Source organism: Mirounga angustirostris, unplaced genomic scaffold, assembly GCF_029215605.1.
Source record: "Mirounga angustirostris isolate CCGP_5_RB_7025 unplaced genomic scaffold, mMirAng1.0.hap1 SCAF_2, whole genome shotgun sequence".
Taxonomy (NCBI): domain Eukaryota; kingdom Metazoa; phylum Chordata; class Mammalia; order Carnivora; family Phocidae; genus Mirounga; species Mirounga angustirostris.
In genome coordinates, this window is record NW_026991710.1 from 181,880,760 (window position 1) to 181,898,166 (window position 17,407).

The window sequence follows — 17,407 nt, forward strand, 5'->3', positions numbered from 1 at the left end:
TTTTGTTTATATCTATAGTTGTTTTGGAACTGCTCTGCTAATCTTCAAGTTGTTCCCAGAGATAGTTGTTCTATATGTTGTTGTAGTTTTGTTGTGTGCTGAGAGGAGGTGAGCTCAGAGTTTTCCTCCTCTGTCAACTTGATTACTTTTCCTCTGTCTCCTCATTTTGTGTCTCCTCTCAGCACACAACTCCTATTACTTCTTTTTTAAAAATATAGAAGAATCTGGCATAAGTCATTGTAGTAGAAAGTCTTGACTCCCATTCACATAAATTAACATAATCTGTTGTTAGCATAGAAATATGGTAGTTACATTGCAAGGGTTTTGAGTAAGTCCTTGGATAGTCCTCAAACATACAGAGGGAGGGATGGAGGGGGGGGGAGGGGGGAGGAAGAAAGAAAGAGAGGGAGGGAGGTGGAAGAGAGAGGGGGGCAGGGAGGGAGGGAGGTGGGGTAGAGAGGGGGAAGGGAGGGACAAAAAAGAAGAGAGGGAAGGAAGGAAAGAGAAGAAAGGAGGGAGGGATATTTCTGCTTAGGTTTTGATATTGAAACCGTATTCACTTTGTTCCTCATTTTGCATATTTGGTTCTCTACTAGATTCTCATACATATTTCTTTTCATCATCTTTTTTTAAAAAAAATCATAAACTGTGAAACTCGGATATGTTTTACCAGCTGTCTGTTTCCCAGGGTTTGTATTTTGTTGATGTGGCTCCATTCCCAGAATATCATGGAGCAATTATTTTCTGACACATTCTTAAAAAGAAGCTTAAACACAAGGCCCTGTACAAACACTTGAAATATGAACAAGCATGAATCTTTATCTCCTTTGATGCTTGGCATAGTTCCTTGCATGTGGTAGAAGCTAAATAATTAATTTTTGAAGTGAATGTTGAATGAGGAAGATTTTGGATTGCATCTTTTTCCCTTATTCCTTATACTTCTGTTTTATGTCAATAGGGGCAACATGGTCTCCAATGCAGAACATCTGGGTTCTGATGGTTGAGTGGCTCTGGGAACATTATTTAAACTAACCTTCAAATTCTTCTCCTGTGGTTCCAACACTTACTTGGGAAAGTTACCTAGCCTCTTCGGCCAAAATTTGCTCACCTACAACTTGGGGAGGATAATAGCACCTACTTCACAAAGCTTTTATGAGGATGAATGAAATCAGTCAAAATCTATAAAGGGCTTAAAACAGGGCTTAACACATATTAAGCACTACCTAAGTTTTAGTTATTATTATTAGTTTGATCATCACCTCATGGGATTGAGAAAAAGTAATGTGTGCTTTGGGTGCTGTCCATTATATAGTAGATGTTTAATAACTGGTTGTTTTCCTGCCCTTGTTCCCTTCAATTACTCACTGAACTGTTAATTAGCCATGTAAATAGAAAATGGGGTATCATGAATATTACTCAGCTAATTTAACCAGATCTTCCATGTTTTTGTTTGGGGGGTATGTGTGTGTCCATATTTAATAGGATTTGCAATCTAGTAGAGGTACCATCTCTTAGTCAAAATTCCTTCGGTTCATTTTATTTCAGCAGGATAGAAATCCATGCTCTTTTCATTTACAAACATTTGTAAGCTGAGTCTTTGTGACCCTAGGATTAGAAGCTCTACTGTTCCCAGTTGGAAAACAGTGGACAAGATACTTCTCTAAGTTTCAGTGTCCTCATCAGTAAAAGAGGAAAAATATACCTCCATCCTAATTGGTCATGAGAACTGGAGGACCATCATAACAGCACTATCCAAAATGTATTAAGCACTTACTCTGTGTAAGTGTTCTAAGTCTTGAACTTATTCAAAGGGCTTAGTGCAATGCCTCGTACTCCTAAATGTTAGCTATTGTTAAGTCTGAAGAAGTAGATGTGGCCAGACTCTGGAAGGCATGAGCTCCAGGTAAGAAGTCTGAAGGTCTTGGTGGAGGTGGGATTTGAATCCAATCAGTATGGCTACAAAGTCCATGATCTTATGCCTCATGGGACTGCTGCCTGTCACCACAGACCTCTGTCTGCCCATGTTCCAGTCAAACATCTCTTTGCCATGGACCAAAGTGCCTTTTGTCTCTTTTCAGGGGATCTCCTTCCCTTAGAATGCAGGCCTGCTACTTTGTGTATGTTGAAATCCTTCTTTGCTCCCAAAACTCTCTCAGGCCCGAAGCTTTTCCTGGTTACCCTCCTTGGACTTCCATGGCATTTTGTATAGGGGGAACTTGAGAGCAGGAAGCTATTTAGATAACATTGTGTCCCTTATTCTCCACTTTGGAACCTCCCATTTAATTTGCACTTATTAAACATTTATGGGACTGATAACTAATATTTTGTAATCCAGGGTTTACCTCCTGCCATTGGCTTGTCAAGGCTAGGGAAAGGTTAGGAGCATGAACCCCCCCATCGTTACCTGGTCACTGCCCCAGGTGAGATCCACAGTTGTCCCTAACTTTGAGAGCTGTCAGCCTCCTCTTCTCTGTCCCATGACATGGCCTTACCCGCCCCCCACCCAGAAGAGAGTAAGCTGGGCAACATGCTGGAAGTTTCAAGCCTCCATTGATGGGAATGGACTGTTTGTAAAGGCCGTGGGACCCTAACGGAAGGCATACACACAGTCCTAACTTGTATTTTTTGAAGATTTTATTTATTTACTTGAGAGAGAGCAAGCGCAGGAACAGGGGGAGGGGCAGAGGGAGAAGCAGACGCCCCACCGAGCAGGGAGCCAGATGCAGGGCTCCATCCCAGGACCCCGGGATCATGACCTGAGCCAAAGGCAGTCGCTTAACTGACTGAGCCACCCAGTCCCCCCACAGCCCTAAATTTTAAACACTCTTTGAAACTTGGACTTGTCCAACATCGAGCTCACTGTGGGCCAGGTATGGAAGAGAAAGACCTAGGCTAAGATGTGCTGGGATATTCAGAGCTGCTTCCAATTAGGGTAAATTCTGCTTGTCTTAAATATAATTTTTGGGCACCTCTTTTTGTTCCAAACTTTACACCATCCACTATTCCATTCCTGGGGATTTGTTAAGTGGTTATAAGAGAAGGGGAGAGTCCTTATGTGAGGTGTCTCGCAGTTCTTTGCAGGGCTCAGTGAATCCTTGTTTCCCTTTCTTTGTGCAGACTCTGTCCCCAGAAGCCTTAGGTCATAGTCCACCACTTTGGGTAGCTTGCTGCTTGGACTATGTGAAACCATTAGAAAAAATGGACATTTTAAATCCAGGCATTTAAACTGTAATCCTGCTAAATAATTTGTTTCCTGTTTTATATTGTTTGCATACAAGAGGGGGTGGAAAAATCCAGAAATGTTTTCCAGTGCATTTCCTTCCTTCCACCCCCAATCCTGCTAAAGATACAGCATGCAGATTTCATGGTGGTAGGGTTATTCCCAAGTGCTAAATTTTTATGTGCCCAATTACTTTCCTGGTAGGAATGGCATCTTATACTTTCTGTCACTACAGTGCTAGCAAATGTTGGGTCCACAGAGGGTGCTCAAGACATTTATTGATTTCATACTGATTTTGTACCCCCGTTCTGAGCTCTATAGGGAATGTGGTCAGATATTTTGGTTCACCTAGGATGACATCGACCTCCATTTTCTCTCCACCTTTCCATTTTTTATCTGCTGAAAGCCAGCTGTATCCTCACAACTGAAATTACCTTTTTGGTCATTGACAAAAACTTTCATTCTGCCCCATGAAATGTGTGTGTGTGTGTGTGTGTGTGTGTGTCTGTGGTCATGAATCTCTCTTAAAGGCATCTGATGCTTTCAAGCATCCATTTCTTGAATCCTTCTCCTTGATGATACTTTGCTGGTTCTTCTCTCTTCTATCCACATTTTCTTTTCCTGTTGGGGCTCCAGTTTGGCTCTAGATTTTGTCCTCAATCTTCTCTTTTCTATGTTTTCTCTTAAGTTCATTCTTTCTCTTAGCTTCGCCTCTTACTCTTCTGTAGATGACTCCCCCAAATACAAATCATTTTTTTTTGAAGACTTACTTATTTATTTGAAAGAGAGAGAGCACAAGCAGGGGGAGCGGCAGGCAGAGAGAGAGGGAGAAGCAGGCCCCCCACAGAGCAGGAAGCCCGATGTGGGGCTCAATCCCAGGACCCTGGGATCATGACATGAGCTGAAGGCAGATGCTTAACGACTGAGCCAGCCAGGCACCATCACCCCCCCAAATACAAATCTAGTGCTGTTTCATCTCTTCTGTGCTCCAGCTTGTGTTTCCAACTGCCACATCCAACTGACATCCACACTTCAATGACCCACACTTCATCACAAATTCAAAATCTCCAATTTTGCCTACCCTAATCTCCTTTCTCTTCTCAGTGATTCCATCTCAGTTGGTTAAAGCTCCGTTCTTTCTGACACATAGAAATACAAATGAAGTGGTCATGACTGACCTCTCTCTTTCTTCCACCTCTTATACCCAGTCGGTCATATATGTCCCCCAAGAAAACAGGCCTTGAATTTACTTCCGTTCCCCTGCCAACAGCCAGCCTGGCCCAGCACTTGCCTGGCTGTTCACCACAGTGACAGGCTCTCAGCCTCCCCCTCTTCCTCCTGCCTCTCCCATGCCTGTTCTCCTCACTCTTGCCCTGGCTAAGGTGGGCTGTCACATTCCATCTCCAAACCTGCTGTCCATTCTCAACTCTATGCCCCATGACTCCCAACCCCCTCCCTCTATCGCCTCTGTGATGAATGTATTAAATCCCTCAATCAGTAGTGAGTGCCTTCCACCCACTGGGTACTCAGGCTACGGCAGTGCAGTAAAATGAGCAGACTGTGTGGGTCCCAGCCCTCCTGGGGCTGTGATTTCCTGAGCAAGTGAGCTCACTCCCCTGCCTCGCCCACCCCCACGTTTAAAAGGCCAGCTTGTCTCACTTCCTCCTCAAAGCTGCCTTCAGCCTCTTCAACCCACAGGGATGAACCCCTTTTCAGAATTCCTACTGGTCTTGTTGTGAATACCCTTTCAGTTAGTCTCTGATCCTTTCATGTACATTAGTCTTTTTTATAAAAGATTTTATTTATTCATTTGAGAGAGAGAGACAGAGAGAGACAGAGCACAAGCAGGGGGAGAGGGAGAAGCAGACTTCCTGCTGAGCTGGGAGCCAGATATGGGATGCCAGGCTCCATCCCAGGACCTGGAGATCATGACCCCAGCCGAAGGCAGAGGCTCAACCATCTGAGCCACCCAGGTGCCCCTGTACATTAGTCTTGACCCCTTACCTGGATTGTAGTATCTTTGAGGTCCACTCTTTTATTTGCTGTGCTGTCTCCAATATTGGGCATGTATTATTTGTCATTGTTGTAGTGGTTTTCACAATAATTACTACTAGTCTGCAATTATATGTAATTAAGCTATAATTAGAATAATACAATGAACCTGGTGTGGCATGCAGAGCTTTGCATGCATTTGCTTATCTAATGAGTGGCTATTCCATATATACTTAATTGACTTAACTTTTTGACTCCATGTCCCCCAGCTGTGCGTCTCAGGAAAGTCAGTTCTCTCTGAGACTCAGTTTCTTCATTCTGCAGTACTGGGAGCTGGATGCTTTTTTTTTTTCTTCTTTTTTTTTTCTTTTTTCCATACATCACTGGATGGATGCGTTTTTAAGATTCTTTCCTGTTCCAATCCTGTGGATTCCATTTCACTGCACTCATTTCTAGGAAATCTCTACTGTGTACTCTGCCCAGATTTATTGCTTAGGGAATATAAAGCAAGTATGGCCCAGTCCCTGCCCTCCAAAGTTTGTACCATCCATTGCAATAACAGGAAGCCATGGGTATCTGAGGGGTAGAGACCAAAGGAGCTAATTACGTCACTAGGAGAAAGCGAGAGTTGATTCTAATTAAAAGCTTCCTGAAGGAGGAGAGATTTCCGTTCAGTTGAAAGGAGGCAGTTGATGGAGTGGGAGTTCGGAGGCACCTCTTGGCAGAACTGGTGGGCAAAGCAGCTATTCAGTGATGAACCAGAACAGGGCTGCGTTTAGGACCAACCAACCAGACATTTTGTTGTGTGCTAAATTTAACAGGGTGACCCCACCGATGTTGCTGCAAAATACAACAGGAGAATCTCAACTACATCAAAAGTATGTGGCTCTCAGAGGGGTGAGCCATTTGGATATCTGAGATGCATCCTCATATTAAAACCATTTATTCTGGCATTCCCCACATGCGGAGGCTCACAAGCCACGGGGGAACAGCTGTTGCATTGATGATACATCTGGACTCCTGTCACAATGCGATACAATTCATTACCATTACAATCAGCTAATGATAGTGTTCAGTGCTAATATTTATGTCTCTCCTCATTGCAGAAGGAACTGAAGCAGTTTGCAAATATATTCACATGCAAGAAGACAAAAATACAAGAGCTACAAAATGAGAAAACAAAAGCGAGGCCAGAGGAAAAGTTAAATGCCCCAAAGTTCTAAATACTGTACCAGACGTAGGCTGTGTAACTGGGGCTCGGCATCGTAGCTACCACGCATTTTTTTCCCCGGGAGGAAAGTGTTTATTTTTATTATAATAATGTGGCATCTTAGCGATTCCAAGCTTATCTTCGGAGATTTATCCTTGTTGATCCAAGAGATTTTGCATCCAGGATAGTACTGGGTGCTTTCATTCATGTTGACTGCTGTTTATTTATTTTAAAGATTTTATTGATTTATTTGAGAGCGAGAGTGTGTGTTGGGGGGGGGAGCGCAAGCAGGAGGAGGGTCACAGGAGGAAGCAGACCCCCGCTGAGTAGTGGGGAGCCCGGCAGGGGTGGAGGGAGCGCTCGATCCTGGGACCCCGGGATCATGACCTGAGCTGAAGGCAGCCGCCTAACCGACTGAGCCACCCAGGCGCCCCTTGAATGCTGCTTAAATGAACTCATTAGAAGCAAAAGCTGAAAGCAAAACACCTGCCCGAGGCTTTTTGACGGAGTTTCTGTGGTTGTGGGGCCAACGCACCAGGGATGTTACTGCGGGCAACTCCCGAATGCCCTCTAGTTATAAAACATACTTGTCATCATTGCTTCCTTTTTAGAAGCAGCTTCCCTCCCTGACGCCTCCCCTCCCCTCCAAGCCCTTCTGCGCCAGCGGGCGTGCAGTAGTTTGCGCCGTCCGCCGGGGGCCGCCAGGGACGTCCGCGCGGGGCTGGCGGGGCCGGGAGCGCGGGCTGCCCGCCCCGGGCCGGTGTGAGCGGGCTCTGCTTGCGTTGCAGCCTGAAGCAGCAGGAGCGCTACGGCCAGCTGACCCTTGTCAACTCCACGGCGGCCGACACGGGCGAGTTCAGCTGCTGGGGGCAGTTCTGCCACGGCCACGTCTGCAGGAGGGACGAGACCAGATCAGGCTCCACCTACATCGTTTTCACAGGTCAACTGTTTGGGGGTGTTGGTGGGAGCCTTCAGAATTCCGGACTTGGCCCGGAGTTCACGGTTCCGAGTATCGAATGATGACAATGAGAGCGCCCCCTGCTGGCCAGGCTCTGTCAGGTTATGTCAGTCATTTCGTGAAAGTCTCGCAGGAAGCCTCCAGACTAAGCCCTAATATCGTTTCTGCTGCTTTCACGGGGAAGTAGAGGTTAGAGAGATGAAATACGTCCTTAAGGTCGTACAGGTAAGTGGCGGCACCAGGATTTGAACCCAGTCTGATTCCAGGGTCTCTACCTGCATTGTCCAAGATGGCAGCCACCGAACAGGGGTGGATGTTTATTTATTATTAATTAATTAATTAATTAATTAATTTTTTTGGAGAGAGAGAGCACATGTGTGCAAGCCGGGGAGGCGGTTGGGGGAGCAGAGCGAGAGAGAGTATCTCAGGCAGGCTCCATGCTCAGCGCTCGATTTCAGTGCCCTGACATCATGACCTGAGCCGAGATCATGACCTGAGCCGAAATCATGTGGCCTAACCAACTGAGCCACCCAGGCGCCCCCGTGTGTGACTATTTAGATTTAAATGGAAATTATTTAAAATTAAATAATTTAAAACTCCATTTCTGAGTGGCACGCACCAGGTTTCAAGTGCCCCTTTGCCACATGTGGCTGGTGGCCGTCCTCCTGGCCACTGCAGACAGAGAACATGGTCGTCACTACACAAAGCTCGACTGGACAGACTTTTGGTCACTGTGCTCTCAGGACCCATGATGACCTCCTTTCTGGAGGCTTCCTAGTCAGAGGAGGCTTAGCCACAGGCCCCCTCACATTTGTCCTTAGGAGTAGCGTGAGCTGAAGTTTTGGGGGCAGGATTCCCAAAGGTTGTGGCCCGTGTGGCTTCAGCCCCATCCCTGTGCTAAGTGAGGTGCCTGAAAATGCGCAGGTCAGAGGGAAGCCTCTGAGCGGTGTCGGGTACGTTTCTGGCAGGTGAAACTTGCTCTTGGAGAAAGAGGCATTGCAAAATAGCTTGCCGGTCTCCTTCCTCAGCAGAGCTGTCTACACTCTGAAGTTTGGGGCATGATGTTCTCTCCAACAGGTTCAGAGGTGAGGGACGGCTTTCAGGAATCTTAGAAATGCCACTCCCTGGTGCTGCCGTTGGCCTTGGCATTCCAGGTGAAGCCAGAATGTTTTCTTCGAGTCTAGGCAGGGGCTTTCGTGAGCTTTGTCTACATCCTGAGTCCCTCCACCTTTCAGACCTACACTGACTTAGCCACTGTGACCCAGATGATCTTAGGCCCTGGCCATTAGTGAATGCTTTAGGAAAAATCTCATGTAATTTCCCTTCCCTCCCACATAGCAAGAAGATGCGTGAGCAGAGTCTTTGAGACTTTGGAGTCACGTGTATCTCATTTCATTATCACCACACCCTCAGGAAATAAGTAGAAGCTACTTTACCATCTCTGTTTTAGAAATTATGATGCTGACACTGAGACTTGAAAGGGCAAGGTGACTTGTTCAGCGTTCCATGACTGGTAGTGGGGAGAAAGAGTCCACTCCTGTTTTTCTGGCCGAGGATCTAATGTTCTTACTGCCCTGATCCATTTCTAGGACAAGGTGATGGGTAGCTTGATAAACAGGCAGAAAGACACTAGCTAGCATAACTGGTGTTGTCAGGAGAACTGCTAACAGTTGTTCACAGGTAATCCCTTGTGATCCTCGTTCTGGAATGTGCTGCGCAGAATTGCCCACGTGCCCTTAGCGCCTGTTATTCTGGACAAGAACTGATACCATATTTCACATGGCAGAATGAAGATGTCTTGCCGTGATTAGCACTATCACATCTTCCTAAAATACTGGGTTTTGAGTTGAGATTTTGAACGGAAGACTTCCCTTGAGCAGAATGTCCCATTAGGGTTAAGTGCTCTCTTTGAGTTTTGGGGCCAGGTCCTCATTCCTAATTTATGGGAAGCTCTCTAGTGAGTCACAGGAAGGCTAAAATATGTACTTCAACTTTAAAGAAACCTGGATCAAAAAGGGACATGACCTAATGCGTTGTATAATTTTCTCTTCTCTCAACGCCAAGCCAAGAGACCAGTTGGATTTTCAGTAAAGGGTTTAGCATTTATCTTTTCAGGCATGGGTGCGTTTGCAAAACCAAGATGAGCTGTTACGGAAGCTGAGCTTCCTGCTGCTGGCTCTGATTCTTTCAGAACATATGCTTCCCTGCTACCCACACAGAGAAACGTCTGGCATTCATTATGTTTGTATGTTTCCCAGAGTTTGATTGCAAACGCTGTGAAGCCTCTTTTTGACTGTTGTTAATTTGTGCAGTTTTTGATTAAGCAACTGCTACATATGTAATCTTTATGGGGGGGCGCTATCAGAGGGGTTTTTTTCCCTAACATTTTATTGAAGTATGATATATACAAAGAAAACTACACAAATTATTAGTATACAACTCAATAAATTATCCTCAAATGAAAATACGCACATAACTACCACCCAGGTCAAGGAGGAGAACCTTACCAGCTTTCTCATAGCAAAGGCTTGGGCACCAATTATATGTAGTAAAACCACATTAATGAACACTTTACTGAATATGGAATTTGTTGACATTTGGATTTTAATTTATAGCCTATTTAGGTTTTTTTTTTTTTGGAAATCTGAATTTCCATGTGTTTAGTTTTCTTAAAGTAATGTTTGCCATCTACTTGAGTAGCTACAAACATGTTTGCAGGGGTCACATGTAATCTAAAATTTTTTAAATGAACTTCAGCGAGGTTTTGTTGGTGGTGGTGGTAGATCGGATCTACTAATTACAAATATGTTTTTTCTGTTTGCTAAAGCAACTGATGTGGTCACTTCTTTCAAAGACTGTTTTATAGTACAAGAAGTAAGACCACATTTTTGTGTTCTGGAATTTGGGTTGTTTACTTATTCTACTGACTTTGTTTATTGGTTCAGTTTCCTCTACAAAACCTTTAAATAAAAGTTGCTTCTAAATCTTCCAATCAGAAGTTTTCCTTAAAGGCTTTTGCTCAAAAGCTATCTTTACTATTCCAGGTTCTTCTCTCTACAAATAGGGATGTGGAGACACAGAGATTAAGTTGACACATCCAACGCCATATAGACTTAACTCTGTGTGAACATGTGGGTTTTAGATACAGCATTGACCAAGGTGCCCCTTAACTAAGCCTGGAAGTCAATTTATCATGAAGGTGGCACAAATCCCCCAGCTTGATAGAAAGCCTTGGAAAAGATGGAGACTCACTGAGCCATGACATGTTCCCTCTTTATCTCAGAGCCAGGGAAAGACCTCCATGTCAGTGAACTTGGTACTCATAGCCAAAGAACTCTTGGCCCGTGAAAACATTTGATGTTGTGTCTAGGAATTCTGTCCCCACCCTAAAAATATCATATGACTGTGGCACAAAGAGGGCTAGTGAAGGAGAAAGCCAAGAATAATTATTTGTTTCAGGAACATGGTGGGGAAAACATGGGAAACAATTTAACAATTGTTGGAGTATGATTAAGTTCAAAGATTTCTCTTAGCAATTGCCATAATATTCCCTCACAGAATCATCCAGAAAACAGGATTAAATGTGCCATGCCAAGAACAAAACCCTAACCCACAGTCCCTTGACTATCCTAAGGAATGAACGTATGGGCAAGCCAGTCCTTGTTTCTCTCATTTCTGTAAGATCAAATGCCATCATGTAGAACTTAAAGTACAGGGAGAGTGATTTCAGGGAAAACAGGAGGATATAAGAAACTGACTGAATTCCCCAGCCTAGTGTTAGACAAGCAGAGCTCAGAACCTGAGACTGGTGGCTTTCTTGTCTTGTCCTTACTTAATTCTCTTTCTGCTGACCTTGGCAGGAATGAGGTCCTCTGGGCTGCGAGTAAGGACATGTGAAGGTGCCAGCATCCTCACTGGGCTGGGCTCTCAGAGGCTCTGCTGTGTTGGGGAACCGTTCCCAATGGGCAGTTCCAAGCATAGGCTTTGAGGCTAACTTCTCCAGAGACACAGATGGTTCACAGGTGGTAAAATTGCTCTTTTTTTTAAAGATTTTTTTTATTTGTTTGAGAGAGAGAATGAGCTAGAGCATGAGAGGGTCAGAGGGAGAAGCAGGGAGCCCGATGCGGGACTCGATCCTGGGACTCCAGGATCATGACCTGAGCCGAAGGCAGTCGCTTAACCAACTGAGCCACCCAGGCGCCCAAAATTGCTCTTAACATAAGGAAATCAGTCTCCTTCCCTGCTTCCTCAGTGGGCTAATTCATTGGCCTGATTTACCGAATACCTTTCTGATTCCTTTAAGGAGATGGGAAGTGAAATCTTTTATACAAAAAAAGGAAAAGCATTAAAAACTAGCTTTTTCTATGAATAAGGACTTAGTATCTCAATATATTGCCAGTTCCCTCTCTGTGCCCCGAATGTAAAAATCCTTAAAGCACTCTTACCTTGTTTCTTGAGAATAAATAAACCTCTATCTCTCCCTTTGCAGAGAAAGGAGAACTCTTTGTACCTTCTTCCAGTTACTTCGATGTTGTCTACCTGAACCCAGACAGACAGGCTGTGGTTCCTTGTCGAGTGACTGTCCTGTCGGCCAAAGTCACCCTCCACAGGGAGTTCCCTGCCAAGGAAATCCCGGCTAATGGAACAGACATTGTTTATGATGTGAAGAGAGGCTTTGTGTATCTGCAACCTCATTCTGAACACCAGGGGGTGGTCTACTGTAAGGCGGAGGCTGGGGGCAAGTCTCAGATCTCAGTCAAGTACCAACTGCTCTACGTGGAAGGTAAGCCCGCTCCTACCACTGCCTAGAGTTTAATCTCTTCCAGCTAGTCAGTATCAGGTACTGATGTTCCCAGCTATGGATGGAAATTAGGAGGCACAGACTGCTGTTCTTAAAGGCTCCTCTACTGTACTGACATTTCTAGAATTGCCCCTGCCATGACCCAACCTCTCTTGTCTCCCTTCATCCACTGCTCACTCTGGTACTACCTCTGTGGGATGGATCAGCAATTCTCCAGTATTTTCCTCTCTGATGAGAGCATCCTCTTTGTTGTAACCAAAATCTGTGGTCTCCTAAGAGCACCATCCTTCCCCAACTCAAGGTCAAGTTCTTCTTGTGCCCATTCTTACTTCCTCACCCTCATCCTCTCATCCTCTGTTAAGAACTTCTGCTCCTCTGAGTGTCGTGGCTCCACCAGCTTTCTCTTCTCCTTTCCAGTCACTCTCCTCGTTGGCTCATTGTCCTCCTTGTCTCTTCACTTTCTGGATGACGTCATTATCCACTTGGAGTTCATCAGGCCTGGTTCACTGACCACCTCATCCCTTCTACCTCAGGCACCCCTCCCCTCAGCTGCAACTTCAACCTGTCCTCAGCTACAGCTGCCCCAACTTGAGAATCACTCACTGAATCAGACGTCCAACTCCACGCACAGCCTCATCCCTGCTCAGACTGTTGCTTAGTGTTCAGTGACTCCTCTATGCCCATCCTCACCTCCACTCTCCTCCCCACATTCTCCAGTGCCCTCCTTCCCTCCCCACCCACCCAGCTGGGGGTTCAGGGCTCAACATTGCTATGCTCTCTGTTGGTGCCCTCAACTCCTTGCCCCTCACCTGTTCTCCCATTGCCCAGGGAAATGCCACCCTGGAGAACATGACTATACCCTTTCTCCATGATGAGAGCTACTGGAAAATCCCATGGATGGGTAAATTCAGTCTCTTCCAGTTGACCTCACTTCCCACTTCTGGACACAATTGAAGTATGCTCAGATCTCTCCATTAAAATGGAACTGTTTTTTAATGTGAATCAAATGTCTCTGGGAGTATTTTAGTGAGGAGTTTCAATTCAATGGGTTCATATATGAAACACCTTTTTCTTTACTTCCTTCAACTCTGCCATGTTGAAACCCGCTTTCCTAAGGGTAGTGAGATCCATTAATGATATCTCAGTCTACTCTATATCCAACAGGCACTTCGGGTTAGTAAGACAGTCTCATTCTAGTCTCTAACACTGTTCATTTCACATCGTTAACCCCGCACTTGACCTGAAGTCCTCTCCTGCTCTGTCCACCAGCATACAGGGAGCACTGGTGACTCCAGCATCTTGGAGTGGGGTTTTCTAGTGGTGGAGGGAGACGGTCTACCTCCCCCACTCTCCCTGCTCTGGTGCCGGCCTTGGGGGAGGAGGGGAGAGGCTACAGCCCAGAGACATTTGTTTCTTGGTAGTATTTACCGACCTGGCTTATCATTGAACCCAACGGGACAGACAGTGCCTCCAACATCCCGCCATGGATGATAAGGAATTCACCCCTAAGCAGCCCCTGTGGTGCATTCGCCTGTGTCAGATTCAGCCCCATCCTCCTTTTGGACCCTCAGCTGAAGGCCTCGGCTATTCACACGTACCTCTTTGCCCTGATCTGCAGTGTGGTCTCGGAAAGGATATAGCCCTTGACGTCTCCATGTCCTTCTGTTCCCCTGACTCTAGAATTGCCCCTGACATGTGCCCATTCTTACTTCCTCACCCTCATCCTCTCATCCTCTGTTAAGAACCTCTGCTCCTCTGAGTGTCGTGGCTCCACCAGCTTTCTCTTCTCCCTTCCAGTCACTCTCCTCGTTGGCTCATTGTCCTCCTTGTCTCTTCACTTTCTGACTCCGGAGCGTGTACGAATTAGACACTTACAGCGGGGACACAGTCTGGGTCTCCTGTCCCCCTGGCGGCCCCCACAGACCATCACTCCCAGTGCTCTCCAGCTCTGGGCTGGTGGTACAAGTGCAGCTAGCAAGCAGAATAACATGCTGCCCCCTCCCTTAACCAGTGACTCTCTTGGGGTTCCCTCTCGTGACTTCCAGGACACAAGGCCCCCCCTCGCCAGCCCCTTTAGGTGAGTGGAAGAAATGGTTCCTTTTCATGTACCATAGTCCTTCAGTGGTAACTTGTCTCCCTCCAAGAACTCTTCTATGACTGGGGGGAGTGGTCTGTGGGGGTGGCGGGGGAGAAGTCATTCTGCAGTGCTGCTGCTTGAGCAGCCCTGGAGAGGCGTGAGTGGCCCCACCAACAAACAGTTCTCCGAGATGAGAATCTGGACTCCTCGATGCCTCTTATTCTCAGCTCTGGGACTTACTCAGTAGACCATGGCCCCCAAGTAACACTGCTGCCAAGTAACTTTCAACCCTTCTTGACCATCCTGAGCCCGCGGCTAAGGTCTTCTCTTTGCCATCACAGCCAAATGCCCTGAAGGATGCTCCCCATTCCCTGTGTTTCCTTCCCTCCTACACGCTCATCTCTTTCCTCAGGGTCCCACCCAATCAGCTCTTGCTAAGGGACTCGGGACTCGCAGGCCATCAAATCCAGTAGACAAGTTTCTGTTTCGTCCTACTAGATTCTACCACACCTACGTGAAATGCCTCCTCCCTGGCTTCAAGTTTTCCTGATTTTCCCCCACTTTCTCATTCTGCTTTGTCAGCATTTTGCCTCTTCCAGCTTGTCAGTGGTGGAGGTCCATAGGACACCCTTCTTTCTCATGCCTTGCTCTCCTCTTGGCCAGTCTCAGCCATACCCATGCTCTGCTTCCTATCTGCTCACTGCTAACTCCCAGGTGAGTATGTGTGGCCCAGACCTGGGAGTCACTCTGACAGTCCTGTCTCCTTCCCAGGCCTTTTCACCTTTTCCATCAAATCATTTTCACATCCTACTTTTCGTGCCCTATTTCTCCCTATCCTTACTGCAAAAGAGAAGTTCAAACTATTATCTTCTCCTCCTGGTACTAATGCAACTCTCTTTTCAGTTGATTTCCCTTTTTCTTCCTCCATCTTCCACACCATAGCTGATGATAATTACAATTAAAACCATTTAGTAGGCTGCCACTTTTCTTAGACCTCTAGTCGGAATCTTGCAGTGGACTGAAGGGCCTTGCTGGACCAGCCTCTGTCCTTCTCCCTACCCTGCTGTGGCCTGCCTGGCCTTCGTCCACCTCACGGTGGGGGCTCTGCACACTGGGATTCCCAGGCCGTGGCTGCCTCCCTACTTCTTCCTCCATGCCTGTTAAGCTCACCCTTCAGATTTTAGTTCAAACAGTGTTCCCTCAAGCAAGGAGGTCTTTCTTGCTTTTCAGACTATTCTGAGCTTCTAGAACATGCTGGGCTTCTCCTTCACAGTTCCTGACACAACTCACGTTTTACATAAACCGTACAATTACTTGCTTAGTGTCTGCCTCCTCCCAGACCACGGAGAGTGGTCCCCAAGGGCTCAGAGACCACGTCTGGGTTGTTGGCTGCTGTAGTCCTGGCTCCTAGTCCATTGCCTTGCTCAAGGCCGCCATGAAAATCCTTGAGTGAACTGACCCCAGTGAAGAAACGTTTCTGCAGTGCTGTGAAGGGACCGCCAACAGATGTGGTACTTGGGCCCTTCCTACGGAATGTCCTCTTCCTTCGATTCACACATTCTCCTCTTCCCTCTGAGGAGACAGCCATACACCCACCTGTTCCTCTTCACCCCTTCAGTTGCCCTCCTTCCAGTCTGCCCCTTCTCTACCTTCTGCGTGCTCTTTCTCCACGCACCTTCTTCTCCCCCAACTTTTTTATTGCCCTTCTTACTCCGAGAACTTCTAGCTCCTCTCCTAGTGTAAATATAATGACTGGGCCTGGGAGTCCTGGATGAGCTCCCCATTCTGGACCGTCAAGGAGGAGAGGAGGCTTCAAAGGACACGGGAAGTGGTGGGAGAGCCTAGGCCTGAAGCTGGCTGGGAAGCTGGAGGGCAGGCAGAAACGCTACAGCTTTGTTCAAAGAACAGAATATAGCTCAAGGTTTGTCTTCAAGGTCATACTCGTGGATTTCCATCTCACCTTCCCCATCTCCTGCTTCCTTTCAGTTCCCAGAGGCCCTCCGTCAACAACCATCTTGGCATCCTCAAACAAAGTGAGAAGTGGGGATGACATCAGTGTCCTCTGCACGGTCCTTGGGGAACCTGACGTTGAGGTGGAATTCAGGTGGATCTATCCGGGACAGAAGGTAAGGGCTGTGCCCCCATCCCAGCCAGCTCTCTCAGCTCACGGTTTTGTCCCCCATCCCCACCCCTAAGTGAAGAGATCCGAACTTAAGTGCAACCAATGTGTGGAACTATGGTATGCGCCCGGGCTTCCTAGTTTCCTAAGACATTTCAGTATAGTTACAAGTGGCGCTTTTTTTCAAGGACAGGAAAAGAAGTGGGTTCCGTTAGGCAGCTCAGCATACCCTTGACATAGGTTATTTTTCTTCGTAACCCTTAAGCAGGGAGGAGACCTGGAAGGGAAAGGGGGGAGCCTCCCTCTTTCTCCACCCCCAATCCTGGGTCAGTTGGAGGCCACTTGGTTTCCAGCAGTGCAAACTCTACCCTGTGGTGAGGACATCCACCAGGTGGGCATATAAACCTAGGCCCTGGCAAAAGTGCTGTGAGGCCAGAGAGTATGTTAAAATAGACTTTCCGTAAGAGCAACAAGCTCACATTTAGCCCCCGTGCCTGTTTTGCTCACTAAAATAAACAGCTTTGCTACCACCATGGAATAACCCCTTCCTTGCCAGAAGAGATTTGGCCTCCTAAGACATACACAGCCCATAAGCCAGAAGTGTGTTGGCTATACTATGGTTGGTGGAAAATAACTCTACCCGGAGAAAAGTAGTTTCCTGGGACTAGGTACATGTTTTTAAGAAGTGCTGTCAGTCACACTTTGAAGACATCAGTGATTTGTAAGTTTTGTTTTGTTTTGTTTTTTACGAGCAGAAAGGGTATTTTTTAATACTGGTCATATTACAGTTACGTTAAACTAATCCAGAACATACTACATTCTTATCACCGAAGTTGGATGAAGATCTTAAAAGTGACCCTCTCACTTTCTAGAAATAGGGAGTTATGTCATCTAGGGCATCATGTTATCCATCCTCGGGGTACAACTTTTCTCCCCACTGGAGTCCTTTGGCATATTTGACTATTTCTACTTCTCCCTTCCCCAAATCTGAACAATGAGGAGCTCTTATTCATTCACACTTGCTTTTAAA

General features: G+C 46.4%; 1 protein-coding gene across 1 annotated transcript in view; it reads left to right on the forward strand.

Annotated features, from left to right (window-relative positions):
- PDGFRL (platelet derived growth factor receptor like) overlaps positions 1 to 17,407 on the forward strand; it is a 61,024-nt gene that overhangs the window by 42,815 nt on the left and 802 nt on the right. Inside the window, exons 3-5 of the mRNA XM_045879724.3 lie at positions 7,211 to 7,362; positions 11,870 to 12,163; positions 16,245 to 16,384. Coding sequence (XP_045735680.2) covers positions 7,211 to 7,362; positions 11,870 to 12,163; positions 16,245 to 16,384 — 586 coding nt within the window. The remainder of the gene's footprint in view (positions 1 to 7,210; positions 7,363 to 11,869; positions 12,164 to 16,244; positions 16,385 to 17,407) is intronic.